This window comes from Prionailurus bengalensis, chromosome B2, assembly GCF_016509475.1.
Source record: "Prionailurus bengalensis isolate Pbe53 chromosome B2, Fcat_Pben_1.1_paternal_pri, whole genome shotgun sequence".
Taxonomy (NCBI): Eukaryota; Metazoa; Chordata; class Mammalia; order Carnivora; family Felidae; genus Prionailurus; species Prionailurus bengalensis.
Window position 1 is genome coordinate 115,802,591 of NC_057349.1, and position 17,415 is coordinate 115,820,005.

Consider the following 17,415-nt stretch of genomic DNA (forward strand, 5'->3'; position numbering starts at 1 on the left):
CAGGCAAAAGACAGTTCTTTTGTCTTAGAAAAAAAGTATGATTGTTTCAGAATGAGAAACAAATTTGTGAAAAGCAAATTTTCAGTGGATATAACAAATTATAACAAGTTTGCAGAAAGAAATTTACCTAACTTGGAGCATAATACTTGCAAGTAATGAGTCCTAACAAGAAGCAACAAACTGTGTTAAAAGTTTTGTTAGCGTTGACAAAGTTTTGACAGGCTTTTTGTAACATTTTTTTTTAAAGCTTTACTGCCAAATATTACAGTAATGCCAGACTGGAATTCTGTTTTCTTCCTGTTAAAATAATGAATCGATCTTAATAAGTTCAGTGTAATAAGTTAATTACAGCCATTCAGTCTTACTAGCAAGTGGTTTCTGCTTTCCTCCTATACTTTGCCTGAAGACTGCTATAAGCTATAGGCTCTAGAAACTGGGCCCTCAACTAACATCCTCAATGGAATGAATGGACTACAGGAGATGCTTCTAACTATAATGCCTTCAAGGACTAGCCTCATGGGGTATAAGCTTCAGTGCTGACAACACACATTAGCCAGACTGTATGTACCAGGACCCAGAGCCAGAGCTTCTAGGATGAATGACTCCCTGAAACAGATTGCAGTCCCGAAATTCAAGAAACAACAAATTAGTCAAGCATAACTTAAGGACCTGATAAGGGAACTCTAATTGGAATTATTTGTTTGGAAGATTATTGGTATATTTTTAATGGTCTTAATCTCTAAGCCATATTTTCATGGAACCTGAAATGGTATTTTGTTCCTACTGACCCCTCATATTCAGGAATACACTCTTTTTCTAAGTTTGTTTTTTTTTTTTTTCATGGCAAAGAAGTTAACATGTTAAATACAAGAAGAATATGCTCTTCTTTTTTCCCAGAATATAATTTGACAAATCAACTGAGTAACCAAAATGTTTAAATTTTATAGGGTGTTATATTTAAGAGTAACTTTTATTAAAACATATATAATAACCCTCCAAAGTGACATTATGTGGAACTAATACCTAACAAAACCTTCCTGGTAATCAGGTCTATTATTTGGTCTAAGTCTATAGTTTCTCACTTGAAAGGAAGGTCAATTTGTGGCAGGCTAGGAATCTCAGCAGATTTGAGAGACGTAAAGAGACAGAAATTCATCCAGATTTACAGGTACTTCAGGTGATATCTGATGGAGATGAATAATGTGAGTTTGGTTTCTCAGTTTCTGAATAGAAGAGAGTAAATAAGAGATTTCAAAAAATACTTTCAAGTAATATAAGTTATTAAAAATATAATCCTAGATTCTAACATCCCCAAACATTAGTTAATTTTCTGTCCTTACTATTTAACACTCTGGCACTAGATATTAGATATTTTGATTTTATTATACAAGGCTTATATTTGTTAATAAACACTTCTTGCTGTACCTACGCGAGTGAATCAGACAAAAAAAAAGGAAGAAGGAAAGAAAAATCTTTTTTGTCATTGTTTTTAACAAGAATTTATCATTGAAGAGTATTTATGATCATAAGAGGAAACTGTTGACAATAAAAATGCACAAACATTGGAAGTGGACAAAAAAAAACTGCACGTCCTTCATTCTCTTTAAGAGCACGTACTTTTGTCAGAGTCACTATTCACTATTGATGAAGATATTTTATAAATCTGTGAGACATGTTAATTTGTAGAAAGTTCATGGCGACACAAATGATACTTATAATAATTATGCAAATAAATTTCATGTAGTAGAGAGGCAAATGAATTCTGTTTACGGTAAAGATAACCTTAAAAGGTTTCAGATTTATTGCCCTCTTTGACATTAATCTCTTTAGTATAAAACTAGGAAACTTATCCCAGCATTCTTTCTTTCAGTGAATTATAAATGCTTCCTTTGTTCCTATCTATAGTCTTTTGAACCAGCTTTACTATACTGCTGGTTCCTACATTAATAAATTAAATCAATCTTTAGCATGCATTCATCCAATTTATATAACACTCAACCCATTTTCAGGTTTTGAGTTTTTTATAAAGTATGTTACCTTATTTCTTCCATGTCATGAAAGTGGAGAGCAAAACAAGAGAGAGTTAAAAAAAAAAATTCTCAGTAGTAACAGTTGCAGGTGAGAAAGCTTAAAAAAATTTACTGACGGCAGGAAGATTTCCCAGTTCTCAAGTTTCAGATCCAATAAACGCTTTGAAATCAAGGAAAAACTGACACCAGGCTGACAGTGCATTAGAGACTATCAGGTTGCTCTAATAAATGCTTTATTTGTCCACTCTTCCAAATTCCATAGCTTCAAAATTCCACTACCTACATATCCATTTTGCCATATCTGCATTAAATAGTTCTGCAACAGGCACTGTGGTTTACCTACCCAATATCCACCCCATCGGTATTCCACTATAATCTGGCCAGCCATGGACCTCAGGGGAAGCTGGCACTAACTTCAACCTCAGTTCCAACTGGGAGAGGAGTATGGGTCTGAAAGTAGAAATTAATCACACCTTACTGTCCCCCTTCACTCATTAGTTTCGGCATGGATAGGTGCCATAATTTTGGCCAATTAGACAAAATGATAAATCTGTTAATGGGCACCTCCAAAAAGTTTTTTATGCTTAAAAAAAAACAGACATAATGAAGAGACAATCTCTTTTTCTTCATTTCTGAAGTTAATATCTAGAAGAGTTGCAGATCTGACACTCCTGAGAGGAGCTAGCCTGAGGTAAAAAGATGACCTATTGCGGGGCCTGGATGGCTCAATCGGTTGGGCGTCCAGCCCTTAGTTTCAGCTCAGGTCATGATCTCAGGTTCATGGGTTTGAAACCCATGTTGGGCTCTGCTCTGACAGTGCAGAGTCTGCTTTGGATTCTTTCTCTCCCCCCCCCCCCTCTCTCTCTCTCTGCCCCTCCCCCGCTTGTGTGCATTCTCTCTCTCTCTCTCTCTCTCTCTCTCCCTCTCTCTCTCTTCCTTTCTCTCTGCCCCTCTCCCGCTTGTGTGCATTCTCTCTCTCTCTCTCTCTCTCTCTCTCTCTCTCTCTCTCTTTCTTTCTCTCTGCCCCTCCCCCGCTTGTGTGCATTCTCTCTCTCTCTCTCTCTCTCTCTCTCTCTCTGCCCCTCTCCCGCTTGTGTGCATTCTCTCTCTCTCTCCCTCTCAACTTTTAAAAAAATTTCAAAAAAAAAAAAAGGAAGATTACCCATCAAAATGGAAGAGCAGAGAGAGAAATCCAACAAAGCCAATCCTGGACCATTTGTTATGCGAATGTAGCTTTCCTTATTGTTTATAGACGTTTAATTTGGGCTTTTCATTACTTACTTGGAGCTGGAGAAAGCAGAAAAGATACAACTTTGGCCCTACTTCCAAGTCAGCCCTGCAGCTTTTTTCTGCAGTCTCTAAAGAAGGATCTCTACTTATACTTGTTTATATAGATTTCAGAAGCTGGATCTTCTTCTCCTCTATGTCTACATACTTGGATTCCTAACCTTGGCTTTCCTAAGACCTGAAACCTCTGGCATTTACCTAACCTCTCTGAACCTCAGTTCCCTCTTCTATAGAGTGAGGTTAATACATACTCAAAGGGCTTTTATAAAAATTAAGTGAAATGCCATATTTCTAAAAATACCTGAGATTAGATAAAAGCGGTCAGAAAAGCATCTAACCTGTCTTGGATAAAAATCATACTCTCAAAACATAACTTGTGAATAGTCAGATGTGACATTCCACTTTCCTACTTAATTCACTATATATTTAAGAACAGGGGGAAGGGAGAAGGTACAGAAATATATAGTTAACCTGATGAAATTTGTGGAATTGTTTATTTAATTTAACCTCATCAACTGCAAGAAATAGGTAAGCATATCTCTTTAATCTATGTCCTTGGGTGAGGAGTTCATGATGATCCTGGCATTTATAAGTGTCATGTACTCTGAATATATAAAACATTCACTTTTTGTTGAGAGATATTTCCCAATCAATAATTTCCTCTTTGAGGGAGGGGTGAGACGTCTGTCAACATACAGGACTCTCAGCAGAAGTTAGGTTTGAAAGCTGAAAACCTTCCAAGATTTAAAAAGCATCTTTTTATGTAATGACAATTAAGTATATAAGCATAGGTCTGTATTTTTCATAATATCCACCATATGAGATAATTAACATCACAAATTTTTAAATAATCTCTAATCACTTATCTTTTTTTTTTTTTTGTATAATTTTCCCCTGGCATTATTCTCGTGTTTGAACGATAATAAGCTTTTAAACTGAGATTGCCAACGAGAATTCCTTAGCCCTCATGAGGCAAGTTTATTTTTGGTGACAGAGAGTATAAGGTCATAACTATACTTTGGGTCACACTCCTCCCAAGGAAAAGTAATTTTATTTATTTGGACTATGTATTGATTTTAAGATACACATTAAAGGTACCTGTATAGTCTTTGAAATTACTCTGTATTCTTATCCCTAATTCATTTAGGAGGTTGAACATTCTCTAGCACTGGTGCCAGTATTAATTTTTCTTTTTTTTAATACTACCCTGTTTTTCTTCCACTGAGATATATTGGGAGATATCTAACTTAGACACATTATGCACCTGAAATATCAGGAAAATATTCCCATCCCAGCATGCCATTCCTGTCCCCAGTAATTTAGACATTCTTCATGCTGCATTTATGTCCACAAGGGTAATAGCCCTTACATTAAAAACCAGCCTTCAAGAAGTGTTTCACCCTTGATGTAGTCCATTACTGCCTTTCCCTCTCTGACCCTGCACTACCTCTAACTCCCACTGTTTTTAATAAGCAACTCAAATGTGGTGAACGATCTTCTCTGTGCTGAGGGCAAAAACACCAACAGATACATGATAACATGGTTTGGAAGAACACACTGAAATAAGCCCATAATTCTAGTCCTAAAATACCCCATTGCAAACCAAGTCATCAAATTATTTTCAAACCCTAAACTTTAGTCTGGTTCCTTCAGTCTACGAATTTTTCTTCTGCCATACCTGCTCTAATGAGACAGCAGATAATATATGTGTTTCTAAAGGCTGCTTTAGACAGACATGAGGCAACTGTTCATCAAATAACTAAAAATAACATCCAGGTAAACCAAAGAAAGGACAAAGTATCTCCCTAGGGGATGAGAGTATCTTGTAGGAAACTCTGAAGCCCAGCAGCCATTCCAAACAAGTCTCAGATCCCATTCCAGACAAAGATTAAGAGACAGTCACTTAAAACTTTTAAGTTTTGGAAAGAAATAGTATTTTAGATGAAGCAGTAAAAAATAAAAATAGACACCTCATTATATAGTGGATCTACATGTCCATAGACAACTCAAGGAAATGTATCAGCTACAATTGTGAGGAGAGTGGTTCTGTGACAAGAGTAATTTTGTTATTAGACAGACAAAACCATCCCTGGGATTTATTCACTCCACTGATCTCTAAAATATCACTAATTTTGTAAGGTTCATGTGAGGATTAAGAAAATATATCATGTCCCTGGTAAAGTAAAAACCCTTAAGCCCCCAATAAGCCATAGCTAATGGTAGTAAATACCTTCATCTCAGAGATGCTTGTCTGAAAAAATGTTGAATGTGCACCAACCTGTTGTTTTCCAAGTGTCTCTTGGAGAGTTCTATCTCTAAGTGTTTTTCACAGAAGCCATCTTGACAGAGCTGGAGTGGTGAAGAAAGGGATAAGGGTAGGGATGTAGGAGTACAAAGCAAACAGATTCTGGGACCATTAGCTCATTGTGGTTGATTTTACATATCTAAGCACTGCGAAATATTATTTTCAAAATAAGAGTCCTATTATTTAAAAAAACTGAAAATCATAGAATGATGCATGACCTTACAGTTTTGAACTTGTAGGGTTTTCAGGCTCTGTCACCTTCTTAGAATCTAATGCCTATATCCGATACTTAGAAGTTTCCCCGTCTGTGTTAATGGACTTACACTAAGCTATATTCTCTTACCCTTTCCCTCTCTCTCCTCCATGTCTCTCTGCCCTTCATCTCCCCTCTACCACCCATCTCTCAGTTCTCCTTAGGACCACCACACAGCTTCACACACACACATATACACACTACCTTTAGTCATATTAAGAGACAATGATGAGTAGATGACAAAAAGAAAACAAACCAATATTTTGGCCTGATTTGCTCTATTCCTCTAACACAAACAAAACCAGTCATAATACTACAACTTAATATCTCTACACATACACATAACATTATTCTACAATCTCTATCATGTTCTGACTCTGGTAAATTTGCTGTCAACTGCTTCTGTTCATTCAGATGTGTGAGATTTTGGCAGTTATGACCTTGTAGAAACATGTGTCTTGTTATCAACTGCCTATAATAGAGTGGTCAAAATATTAGGCAAGGTGATCCACTCATTTTAATGAGTGATTATGGTTCCCAGAGAGATAGACCATAGGTTAGAAATAGTAAGTCAATGCAAAAAACTCCCTTGAAATTTCTCCTCAGGTATATTAAAATGTGATACACTGCATACATAATACTGTTTAGTAAATTATGACTATAAGTCTTCTGTTATAAAACTAAGAGACTATCATCTTAACATAGCTGAAATTGTATTACCTATAAAATGTTATCATATGAATCAAATTGTGGAACCCAACGTTTTATTTGATTTTTAACTACATCACACTATCAGAAGAAAGCCAGGCACAAAATCATGTGACCCATGCACATTCCCTACTGAATACACAAACACGTTTTGTCTCTCCAAACAAATATTTGGAGAAGGCAAGCTTTATTTTAACGATCTGGCTAATAATTCAAGTTTAAATGCTGAGATTCAAAAAATAGAAGGATATACAGTTCTAAATGTAATAAATTAATATAAAGACATATTTATTAATAGCATTGTTCATTCCTCATCCTTCTCTGTGGAATGTATTTGTTCTCTACATTTTAGTTTGGGGGTCTTGACAAAGGGGTAGAATTGAGATCCAGTAGGTTCTTAAACTGCTGAATAATGCACCTCACTAGGTATTATAACAAAAGAGAACTGGTTTCTTACATCAGTCTTCAGATAAATTTAATGACAGAGGGCTTTTATTTTCTGCCATACACATAGTGCACGTGCATTTTATAGAAGAAAGTATAGTGATTTACATTATTGTTAGTGAAAAGTACCAAATTGAAGGTGGGATATGATGTAGTCATAATTTGAAATACTATCGTATGGGTTCTCTAAAGACTTTACACTAAAATTTAATTAGTCACTTTACAAAAAGCTGTTAAATTTTTAAAAAAGCAGTTATAAACACAATAAAAGTACTGAGATGTCAATCATGATACCTATTCTTAGATCTAGGACAGAACATACAGTAAAATGGTGAAATGAGTTTGTTTCATGAGGTCATAAGCATAAAAGAATATCTGACAAACAAAGTCACAGACACAGAGGTAATTTGAGATCAAAGAATAATTTCTAGTTCTATGCAACATCTCTCATTCTCATTCCAGGCTTCTGAGGAGTAAAGATTCGGATTAATTTGATGTGCAAAAGACAAAAGAGAGAGGGAGAGACAAATAATAAAGGGAACTCCTTCTTGGTAGTATTAATAACATTTAAAATTATATCTTAAATAAACAGGTAAGATTATAAAGGCAAAAGCCAAATATTAATAATTATGTAAAGTCTTCTAATTACATTAAAATGTGAACTCAATGTAATGTTCAAGACATGGGGTATTTTTTATTCAATTAAATCTTTAGCAGGGGAAAGAAAAATCTTTTTTTTTGAATACTTGATCAAAGTATTTAAAACCACATTATGTCCGTTAACACTTTTGCCCAAGGAAAATGAAATGGCATCTTGGGAAATCAAAGATGAAAATAGTTTATGTTTATGAAGGACTTACAGCATAGTGGACAGAATAACACATACAAAGATGATACTAGAATAGTAATAGCTACAAGTGAAATAGGTAGAAAGTACAGTGGGAAACATATTTGGATGTGAGGATAGAAGAAATAGAAGAGTTCCAAGCCAATCAGAAAAAAAATCTTCCCAGTGCAGCCGGAACCTGAGTAGACAGTAAGAATGCATAAGAGTTTGGTGAGTGCATAAGTAGACACAGAACTGTCTATGCAGAGGGAAGAGAACTTCGACGGCTCACAGATGCTCAAAGACCATACTATCTTTGAATATTGGGGCAGGGATCCAGAATGGTGGGAGAGAGTTTGAGCCCATTTGAGATCTCCTCTGATATATCTTTTCTCTTAATCTATAACATTTTTAATTATTAGTTCAGTTTTCCCATAGCATCCCTGTGAACACTTTGCTGCAACTCATTATTTTGCTTTATTTTTTTGCCAACTCTCAATAAATAAGGCAGAGAAAAGTACAGAGTTCACAACTGTACAAGTTTATGGTTTTTCAGTTTGAGCACAACTGTGAAAACATCACCCAGATCAAGAACTACAGTACCACCCATCCAGAAGCCCCTTCATGCCACTGTCCAGGCACCAATAATCCCTCACCCCTGCTAACCCCTCCTGCATGTAAATAAAACCCTGACTTCCAACATCATCAATAGTTTTACCTGTTTTTGAAATTTATATAAATGAAATACAGTACATATTCTTTCATGCCTACTTTCTTTCCCTCAAGATTATGTTTGTGAAATTCACCTATATCATATATTGCAATAGTTCATTCATGCATTGTTGTGTAATGTTCCCTTTTATGAATGCATCATCATAAAAGCTTATTTATCCATTGTAGTGTTGACAGACATCTTTGCACTGTTTCAATTTGGGACTATTATAAATACTGGTGCATTTCTGCACATGCCATTTGTAGAACATGTGTACTCAATTCTGCGGGGCTTGTACCCAAAATTGGATTTACTGGATCAATAGGTTGTATAAAGTACTTGTACTGATTTATACTCCAACCAGTAGTACATGAGAGTTTCACTTGCTCCATACTCTTACAACCACTTGAAATTTTGATTATCATCTTTATGCTGAGTATGTAGCAGTTTCTCATTGTGGTTTTAATTCACATATTCTTGGTGACTGAGTTGGGAAGATGCTCATATTTTCATATGATTTTTGGCCATTATCCTAATACCAAATGGCCTAAATTCACTCTTTTGCATACTATTGTTAATGAACTTAACAGGGCTTCCAGCCACCATCACTGTCAACTGACAAAGGGAGTGTGGAGACTAGCAACTGCTGAAGAACATTCGAAGCAATTATTGATAGCAGTATGTCTCTAGGAAATAATTTTCTTCTTTCCTCTTGTCTTCTATTCATCTTGATTCTTCTCTTATTCTAATCTATGTGCCCACCCTATCTTTCTTCTTCCCTTCTGTGTTTCCAGTCCAAAAATGTCAATAAACAAAAGCCAATAAAAAGTGTGCAAGTACTGTCTAGAGAGTTCAGTAGATCACTAACAAGTTTGTATCTGACACTTAGATTTCTTACTTGAGGGTTGTCTAATTTTTGAGGAGTTTTGTTTGTTTATTTTTTTTTTTTTATAAATGAAACAAGTCAGCATGCTTGACTATATATTTGAAAATAAATGGATCATTCACCAAACTGTAATAGGATAAATATAAATATCTCCTTTTTTTATAGCTTATGAACAATGTTCAATGAGTATTTTAAATAAATATCAGAAGGAAAATGGAAAAAAAAACAGATTCTCTTGTAAAAAGAGAACAATAAAAGAAGAATATACACAAGGGTGCTTTATTTCACTTTCCCTAAAGACCAAATACAAGTCACATTCGGCAAAAATAAAGTAGTCATGACCTTTTCCCTCTTCTGCATGATTAATTACTTAATGTCCTATTAATTGGAAGATGTGGCTGAATTTCAAACACTTTCATTTTCGGTGCATATCATCCTGTACTGTAACCACCGATTAAGCTGTTCATCAAAGGTGAGCCAACAAGGTCATCTGAGCAGCATCTCTTCAGCTATTCATTATCCATCTTCAATGATAATTAACAATGGTAACATTTCCATAAATCAACATCTTTCTGATTATTCTCTGATGATAAACAGTCAAATTGTGTGCATCTCAGCCCACCCCTTTTAATTTTATATTTAAAAAATTCTAAATATACCACAGAGAAAGCTCAAGTGAAATATTACAGAAGTTTCTTTAATTAAAATGTACGAAGAAAATAAGGCTATGTATCTTTCAAAGAAAAACATAAACCTACATACAAAACTAAAGTAGCCTGCTGACCACATAGGGGTCACACATAAGAAGCAAAGGGTTTCAGCCACCTACTACCAATTTCTTCCTCTGGCAAGAAAATTATGGGTCAGGTCAGCTTCAGAGATAACCATTTATTTGCCTATTCAGCCATGGAAGGTGACAATTTAAACAGAAAGCAGATTTAATTCACCTTACTCTCAATACACGCATTACAGTGTGGACCAATAAAACAACTTTTCAGTGGATATAATTACTATATTCCAAACCATAATGTGGAAATGTAATTTTTAGGTTTGGTTCGGTTTACTTTGTATACTTGCTGTCTGTTGTTGTTTTTTCTTGACGTATTTAAGTTTTTGGCTTTTTAAATCATATTGGTTAGTAAAGGCAGAAATGCTATTGGTAAAATATGCTTCTTTGGTTCACTTGTATTGACACTTTCATATGCAATATCTATGTCTAAAATGGTCATATCTAAAATTCACTCACTATAGGAAGGTCTTTCTCAACTTGTAGAAAATTATTTATAAAGTATTTTTAAAATAACATAATAAGGGTACTGAAAATCTGTGTTAAAACTTAAGTTATTAGTAATAGATAATCGGCCTATCAATTACATATGATTATATCTTACTACACAGCATATTAATATATTACATTTTTAAACATTAGATTGTATGCTACTATATACACATGATTATATAAAATATATATTTATAAATTGTACTTACTTCTAAATATTGGAAGTAAAATAGTTCATGCTTTTTACAATTGTATTTTATTATTCCTGTTTACATTTTCAATTTTTACAATTTAATAAGTTACTGCTAAACATATATACACAGAGCTTGGAATTAGTCCCAAGTTAATATGTAGAATTAAAGGCACATATTCTAGTCTGGTAGTACTAATAAATGATAGTACTATAAAATGATATGTACATATTGTACCCTATGCTAATGTGTTTTTCACAAGTAAGAGAAAACACAACTCAAACTGGCTTAACCAGTAAGAAGATTTATTATTTCACAAAACCAGAAATCAAGGGACATATTTTTGTCTCCTGGCTGCCTCTCCCCAGAGCCACTGCCATGCTCAAGAGCAGAGTGACAATGAGGTAAGTTTTCTCCCCATCATGGAAAAGAAATCCTTCCTTTCAGTCTGATTGGACTAAACCTATATAATTCAACTGAGTAGTACGAAGTGAGCTGATCATCATCTTAGATTATTTTTAAAGTATTTTGTTTGTTCTGCTTTTATAGGTACCCCCCTTGATTTTGTTTCCATTTTGCTTCTTTATTAAATTGGGGGAAAATACACACAAATACTTCTATTTTTCCAATCAGAGATAATAACAAAGATACAGTGAGCATTCTTGAACATAAGATTATAGAAAGTTATTGAAGAAAAGTCAAAGTCAACAATAAGGCTCTGAGATGTGGTGAAGTAGCCTGACCACAGTAGTTTACTGTAACAAATGACTGTGTTACACCCAAAGCAAGAAAATGCTACATATTCCAAAGCCATTCACCCAACATTGGGAACACAGAATGATTCTCACCTTGAGGCATCTCAGGTGGCAGATAATGAGGTTCTTGGGCACTAACATGTACCCATTCGAAGTCATCATATAGATCCTGGTGGTAATCACAGGCCCCTGGACCATCATCAAAAGTACAGCCACCTGAAAGAAGAAGAGAAAGATTACCATTACATTCTACACAGATTTGCTAAAAATTGAGAATGTGCTGGAGAAGGAAAGATTATATTGAAATATGTAAAATGGCACTCTTAATAATAAATGGTACTCCTGTTTTTGACTATCCTCATTAAATTTTCATATAAAATGAATTTCTATCAGTAGTTTCTGTTTGAATAAGAAATAAGTTTGAGCCTCAGAAGGAAGGCTGAGGTGTAGATTTTGAAGAATAAAAAATAGTAGAGGGGGCGCCTGGGTGGCTCAGTCGGTTAAGCGTCTGACTTCGGCTCAGGTCACGATCTCACGGTTGGTGGGTTCGAGCCCTGCATTGGGCTCTGTGCTGACAGCTTGGAGCCTAGAGCCTGCTTCGGATTCTGTGTCTCCCTCTCTCTCTGCCCCTCCCCAGCTCATGCTAACACTCTGTCTCTGTCAAAAATAAATAAACTTGAAAAAAAAAATTAAAAAAAATAGTAGAGGATACTTGTAAGTAAAGCTTCCCTGAAATATACAAACCACCTAAAATCTAAATAGATTATAACAACTTCAGTGAGGAGAAGGGGAGAAAGGGAATGAGTGAAAATTATCTTCTTTCATAATGCAAGTTCAAAAAAGGTGAAGTTAATACTTAAGACTTACCGAATTCTTTGCTTTAAAAGAACACTTTGAAAGAACATTTGAAATGGCAAATAAAACATACAAAACTTTATGGTGTCTAAAAGTGTTTGGGGTCAGTGATACATTCTTCCATACTTTATCTAGATTACTTTCATAGAACTTAAAAGGGAAAAAACTAAAACATAAACCTGATCAGATTAGTCGATCATCATTGTCACCTCTGCCACTTTATTTAATAACTTTTGTGGGTTTTTTTTTTTTTAATGGAGGTAGCCTTTCCCCTTTACATCAGTCATTTTCCTCGGTTTATTCTCAGGGGTAATTTTTTGGTATAAGTGGAATGATTACTTACTTCTGCTTCTCAACCTACATATACAGGCACACAAAATTCAACATACTTAGTTTATTCAATTCATGAAAATAAGAACTGGCCTGAATGTCTAATCTTGAAAGAAAATGGATTAGAACTAATGAAAATTCAGCAGTGGGTTTAATGAGAAAAACCAATAACCTATCTCCTTTCAAGTAAGTTATTTGTTTAGTTTCCATGGGGATCTTTGTGAAGAAAATCAGTGAATTCTCTGACCAAACAGCAGGCTGCAGAGTAGTAAACTTCAGGACTATAAATGCTTCTCTGCAAACAAGGAATTCACTTTTTTTCATCAAAAGTTTGTCAGTGGATATATGAATACAAGTACTTGCCAATGACAGAGACAAGCCAGAATCACCGGCAAAGAAGGCAACATCAGAGATGTTCAGATGACATTATTGCCCTAATAACCTTTTTTCAAAAGCAGAACATGTCTGTGGGCATCATGAATCATTCTTATGACTACATCAATCCTTTAAAATAACCAAACTTCAGCAGCTTGAAAGCTTAATAATGTCTTTTAAATATGCCCAAAATAGCCTCTTTATCCATGCTTTCATGGAAGATGATGTACTTCTTAATTTAAAATTAATCAATGAAGAAAGGTTGCTAGGAAATGCATCTTCACATAGCAAGGGGAAAGTTTTTCTCAAAATATAATTTGCTATCACAAACTCAAAATGACTTGCCGCTTTGGAACACATGCCTTCAGGGCCCCCACTGCCCTTTATAATAGTGTGAATGCCCTCTGTATGTAAATTTAAACTACCAGTGGAACCTACATTGCCTCATTTGGAAGACAAATGACCTTAATTGCTGCCCTTCATAGCCATTGTTAATTTTAGACTCCAGGATTCTGATTAGCAATAACCACTACAACTATCTGTACAAAAGAACTGGGTCAACCCCTACTATTTGTTGTTGCATATTACTGCCATATCATTCAAGAGCTTTGGAAATAGTTACTGATCCACTTGACTTGATTGATAAGAAAATTCTTAAAAGATGATTTTTATTTTACAGCTTACAGTAAATTCTAATCTAAGAGGTACCATATATCTATTTACCGTACATAGGACATATCAATAAGTTGTTTGTGAAAGATTTTTAAATCTTTTTGTATTTTGTATTTCAAGGGTAAGTACTAATGTAATATATTGAACTAGATGATAGGAAATTTAAAAAAGCAAGCAAACAAATAAAAACTGTTCCTAACCTGATGAATGGTATAGTGGCATAGGCAGACATGGAGTGAAGGAAGGGGGGTGTATATATATATATATATAATAAATATATATATTGTAGATATATGTATATATCTACACACACACACACACACACACAGTGTGTTTGTCTTATGAGGGATGGTAACAGTATGGTCACATAGAACACAAAGAACACAAGGTCACAAAGAACACAAAAACAAATGAATTGGCTACCTATACCAAGGTTGGTTAGGGAAGGCTTCATGGATCTAGGCCTATAAAGATGAGTAAAGACAATGCTGGGCCAAAATGGAGATGGGACTAAAACTAGAGAAAAAGAAAGAGCAAAGGCATGCAATTCTAAAGAAACATGAGATGTTGGGGGATCTCAACTATTCTCAACAATTTCTTTGTTATGAACATGTAGGGGGACAAGGAAGAAACAAACCGTAAAAGAAACTTACATACAGAGAACAAACAGAGGGTTGCTGGAGGGGTGTTAGATGGGGGGATGGGCTAAGTTGGGATGAGCACTGGGTGTTATATGTAAGTAAGGAATCACTAAATTCTACTCCTGAAACGATTATTACACTATATGTTAACTTTATTTAAAATAAATAAATAAATACTTTTTTAAAATAATGAAACAAATATTAGAAAACTAAATATGAAAGATTTTAGATATAAAATTTCTAGATTTTATTCTGTAGTTGTATTGAAGCCATTAAATGATTTTATTCAGGAGTAAGGCAAAATTCAAGCCATGCTATAAATAACAACAACAATAACAATAGAAATAATAACTCTAGGGGCGCCTGGGTGGCTCAGTTGGTTGAGTGACTGACTTCGGCTCAGGTCATGATCTCATGGTTTGTGAGTTTGAGCCCCGTGTCGGGCTCTGTGCTGACAGCTCAGAGCCTGGAGCCTGCTTCAGATTCTGTGTCTCCCTCTCTCTCTGCCCCTCCCCCACTTATGATCTGTCTCACTCTGTCTCAGAAATAAACATTAAAAAAAATTAAAAAAAAAAAAGAAATAATAACTGTAGTAGCCATGCAGAGTTTAAAGAGGAATGGAGGAAAACGGAGGTAGATGTTTGGTTCAGCCTTCCAACAGATAGGACATAATATATCTTGAGGTAATCCCATTACATAACAATCCTGTTTACCATTTAAGGCTCACTAGAAAGTCTCACAAAGTCTTCTAATACATGGTCTTAAATACACATGTTCCTGAGTTTAAGAGATTTTTATACATAGCATTAATACCTACTTAAATGAGAAGTATCTCGGTAAGTTTCTAATTCATAAAAACATAACTCATGAATTTAAAGTCTCTCTGAAACTAGATGGCAGAACAAAAGGAGGAAATCCTTAAGTGATGTTCAAGAACTTTAGTTAGGCAGAGGGAATGAGAAATGAGTAAGGAAACAGCTTATGTTTCAGTTGTTGTATTTGCCACAAGTAACTACAATGAGTATCCGCAAATCATGTCAGAGAAACAGCAGCCACAAGTTTCTTGACCCTTGGAGTAAAACTACTTCTTTAGTGTCATTTCACAGATTGCCAATTCCTCTACAGCCATCAGTTAGCTAAGGGACAGACAGATCTATCACCGCAATGGTCTGCTTCCACGACAGCAACCCACTGATGGGGCTTTGCAAACTGTTCACCTGAAGAGAAAAATCAAGCTCATTTGAATTTGCCCGAATTTCTTTCCATTCCTAAGCTGCTCACTGAAAGAAATGGTACTGAGAAACATTAATATCCCAACCCCAAAACTCTACTGCCTCAACATCCAGTATTTAGATTCTTGAGTGCTTATTTAAATAGATGGTGGCAAACTCTATGAGAGAGCATGGAAATAGAGACGCTCTCTGTGGAATGCTGAACTCAAATCCTTTCTGATGTCAAACTTTTCCATAAAAGCCACTGTTGGGTTCATTTAAAACAAAGTTAAGGGGTGCCTGGGTGGCTCAGTCAGTTGAGCGTCAGACTTTGGCTCAGGTCATGATCTCGTGGTTGGTGAGAGAGAGAGAGAGAGAGAGAGAGAGAGAGAGAGAGAGAGAGAGAGAGAGAGAAGCTTAAGCAGGCTCCAAGCTGAGCCCCATACAGGGCTCGATCTCATGATGAGATCATGACCTGAGCTGAAAACAAGTGTTGGATGCTTAACCAACTGAGCCACCCAGGCCCCCCAGAATATATAAGATTTTTAAAAGAGGAAAGTCCTGGACAAAATATGTTGCCAAATATAACATCCTTAGTACAGTTGTTTTATGATCTTCAAAAATGGACAAACTAATCTTTTCCAATTGTGAATTAAGCTGTGTTCACAAATTTGCTCATGTAAGTGATCATCAACTTTGGAATGATCTTTCTTCTGTTAAGAACACAAATAAGGATTAATTCATGTTACCTGAGGACACATACAATACTGAATTAAACTCTGAATAGATCATCTCTATCTATGCTAATCAGAAACCATAATACAAGTTAACTGGTATAATCCCCAGAACTCATTACAAAGAAGCCAACATATTTTTACACAAAAAAATTCAAAAGCATAAAAAAGGAACTTATTACTAAATATCTTAAATGTAATGCCATTTATAATCTGAGTCAATAAGCCTATTCCCAGAAAAACAGATTATTAGAAAAAGGGCAAAAAATGATGCTTTTATATAAAGTTCATATTTCCTCTGAAATCTACTGGGATATTTTAATAGGTCTTTTTTTCCTTTCTCTCAACTTTACACTTCTGGGAATTACTAAGGATTGACAATGCCATGATCAATGTTCAGATATCTTACCTCTACAAAATAAGCAATGTTTCTTCTCAATTTAAGTACTGAAATTCAAATAAGAAAAAAAAAATCCAAATAGATGCAAAGTACGAATGTCTCTGAGGACATAAGTATGAGTCATGGGTCATAATACATTGCTCTGGTTCAATACTTAAAATGATCTACTGAAGAAAAATTAGAAAATTTATGAATTAGAATTCCTTAAAAGACCATCACTTCAGATAAAAAAAAAAAATATTTTGTCCTGCTGGTAACTAATTAGTATGTGAAAATATTTGAGCCTAGCTCCTTTATAAAAGAAAAGAACATGAAACACATTTGTGGAAATCCAAACCCATCATTTATTGATGGATACAAATGACTCTTAATGATGAGAGAAGAGCTCATTTCAAACACACCCATAAATTATCTGATTGTTCATCCCTAAAGTTCCATTTCCAGCCAAGAATATATGTTTAATATATATAATTCAACATTATTTAGCTTGTAAGACTTCTATTCAAATTGTCTATGATTCA

The 17,415-nt window shown here is 34.9% G+C and overlaps 1 protein-coding gene across 10 annotated transcripts in view; it reads right to left on the bottom strand.

The window, feature by feature from the left end:
* The window catches only part of PTPRK (protein tyrosine phosphatase receptor type K), a 562,492-nt gene that overhangs the window by 422,297 nt on the left and 122,780 nt on the right, over nucleotides 1-17,415 (bottom strand). For all 10 annotated transcript variants that reach the window (XM_043592298.1, XM_043592299.1, XM_043592297.1 and 7 more), the window contains exon 2: nucleotides 11,770-11,892. In XM_043592298.1, the coding sequence (XP_043448233.1) occupies nucleotides 11,770-11,892 (123 nt within the window). The remainder of the gene's footprint in view (nucleotides 1-11,769; nucleotides 11,893-17,415) is intronic.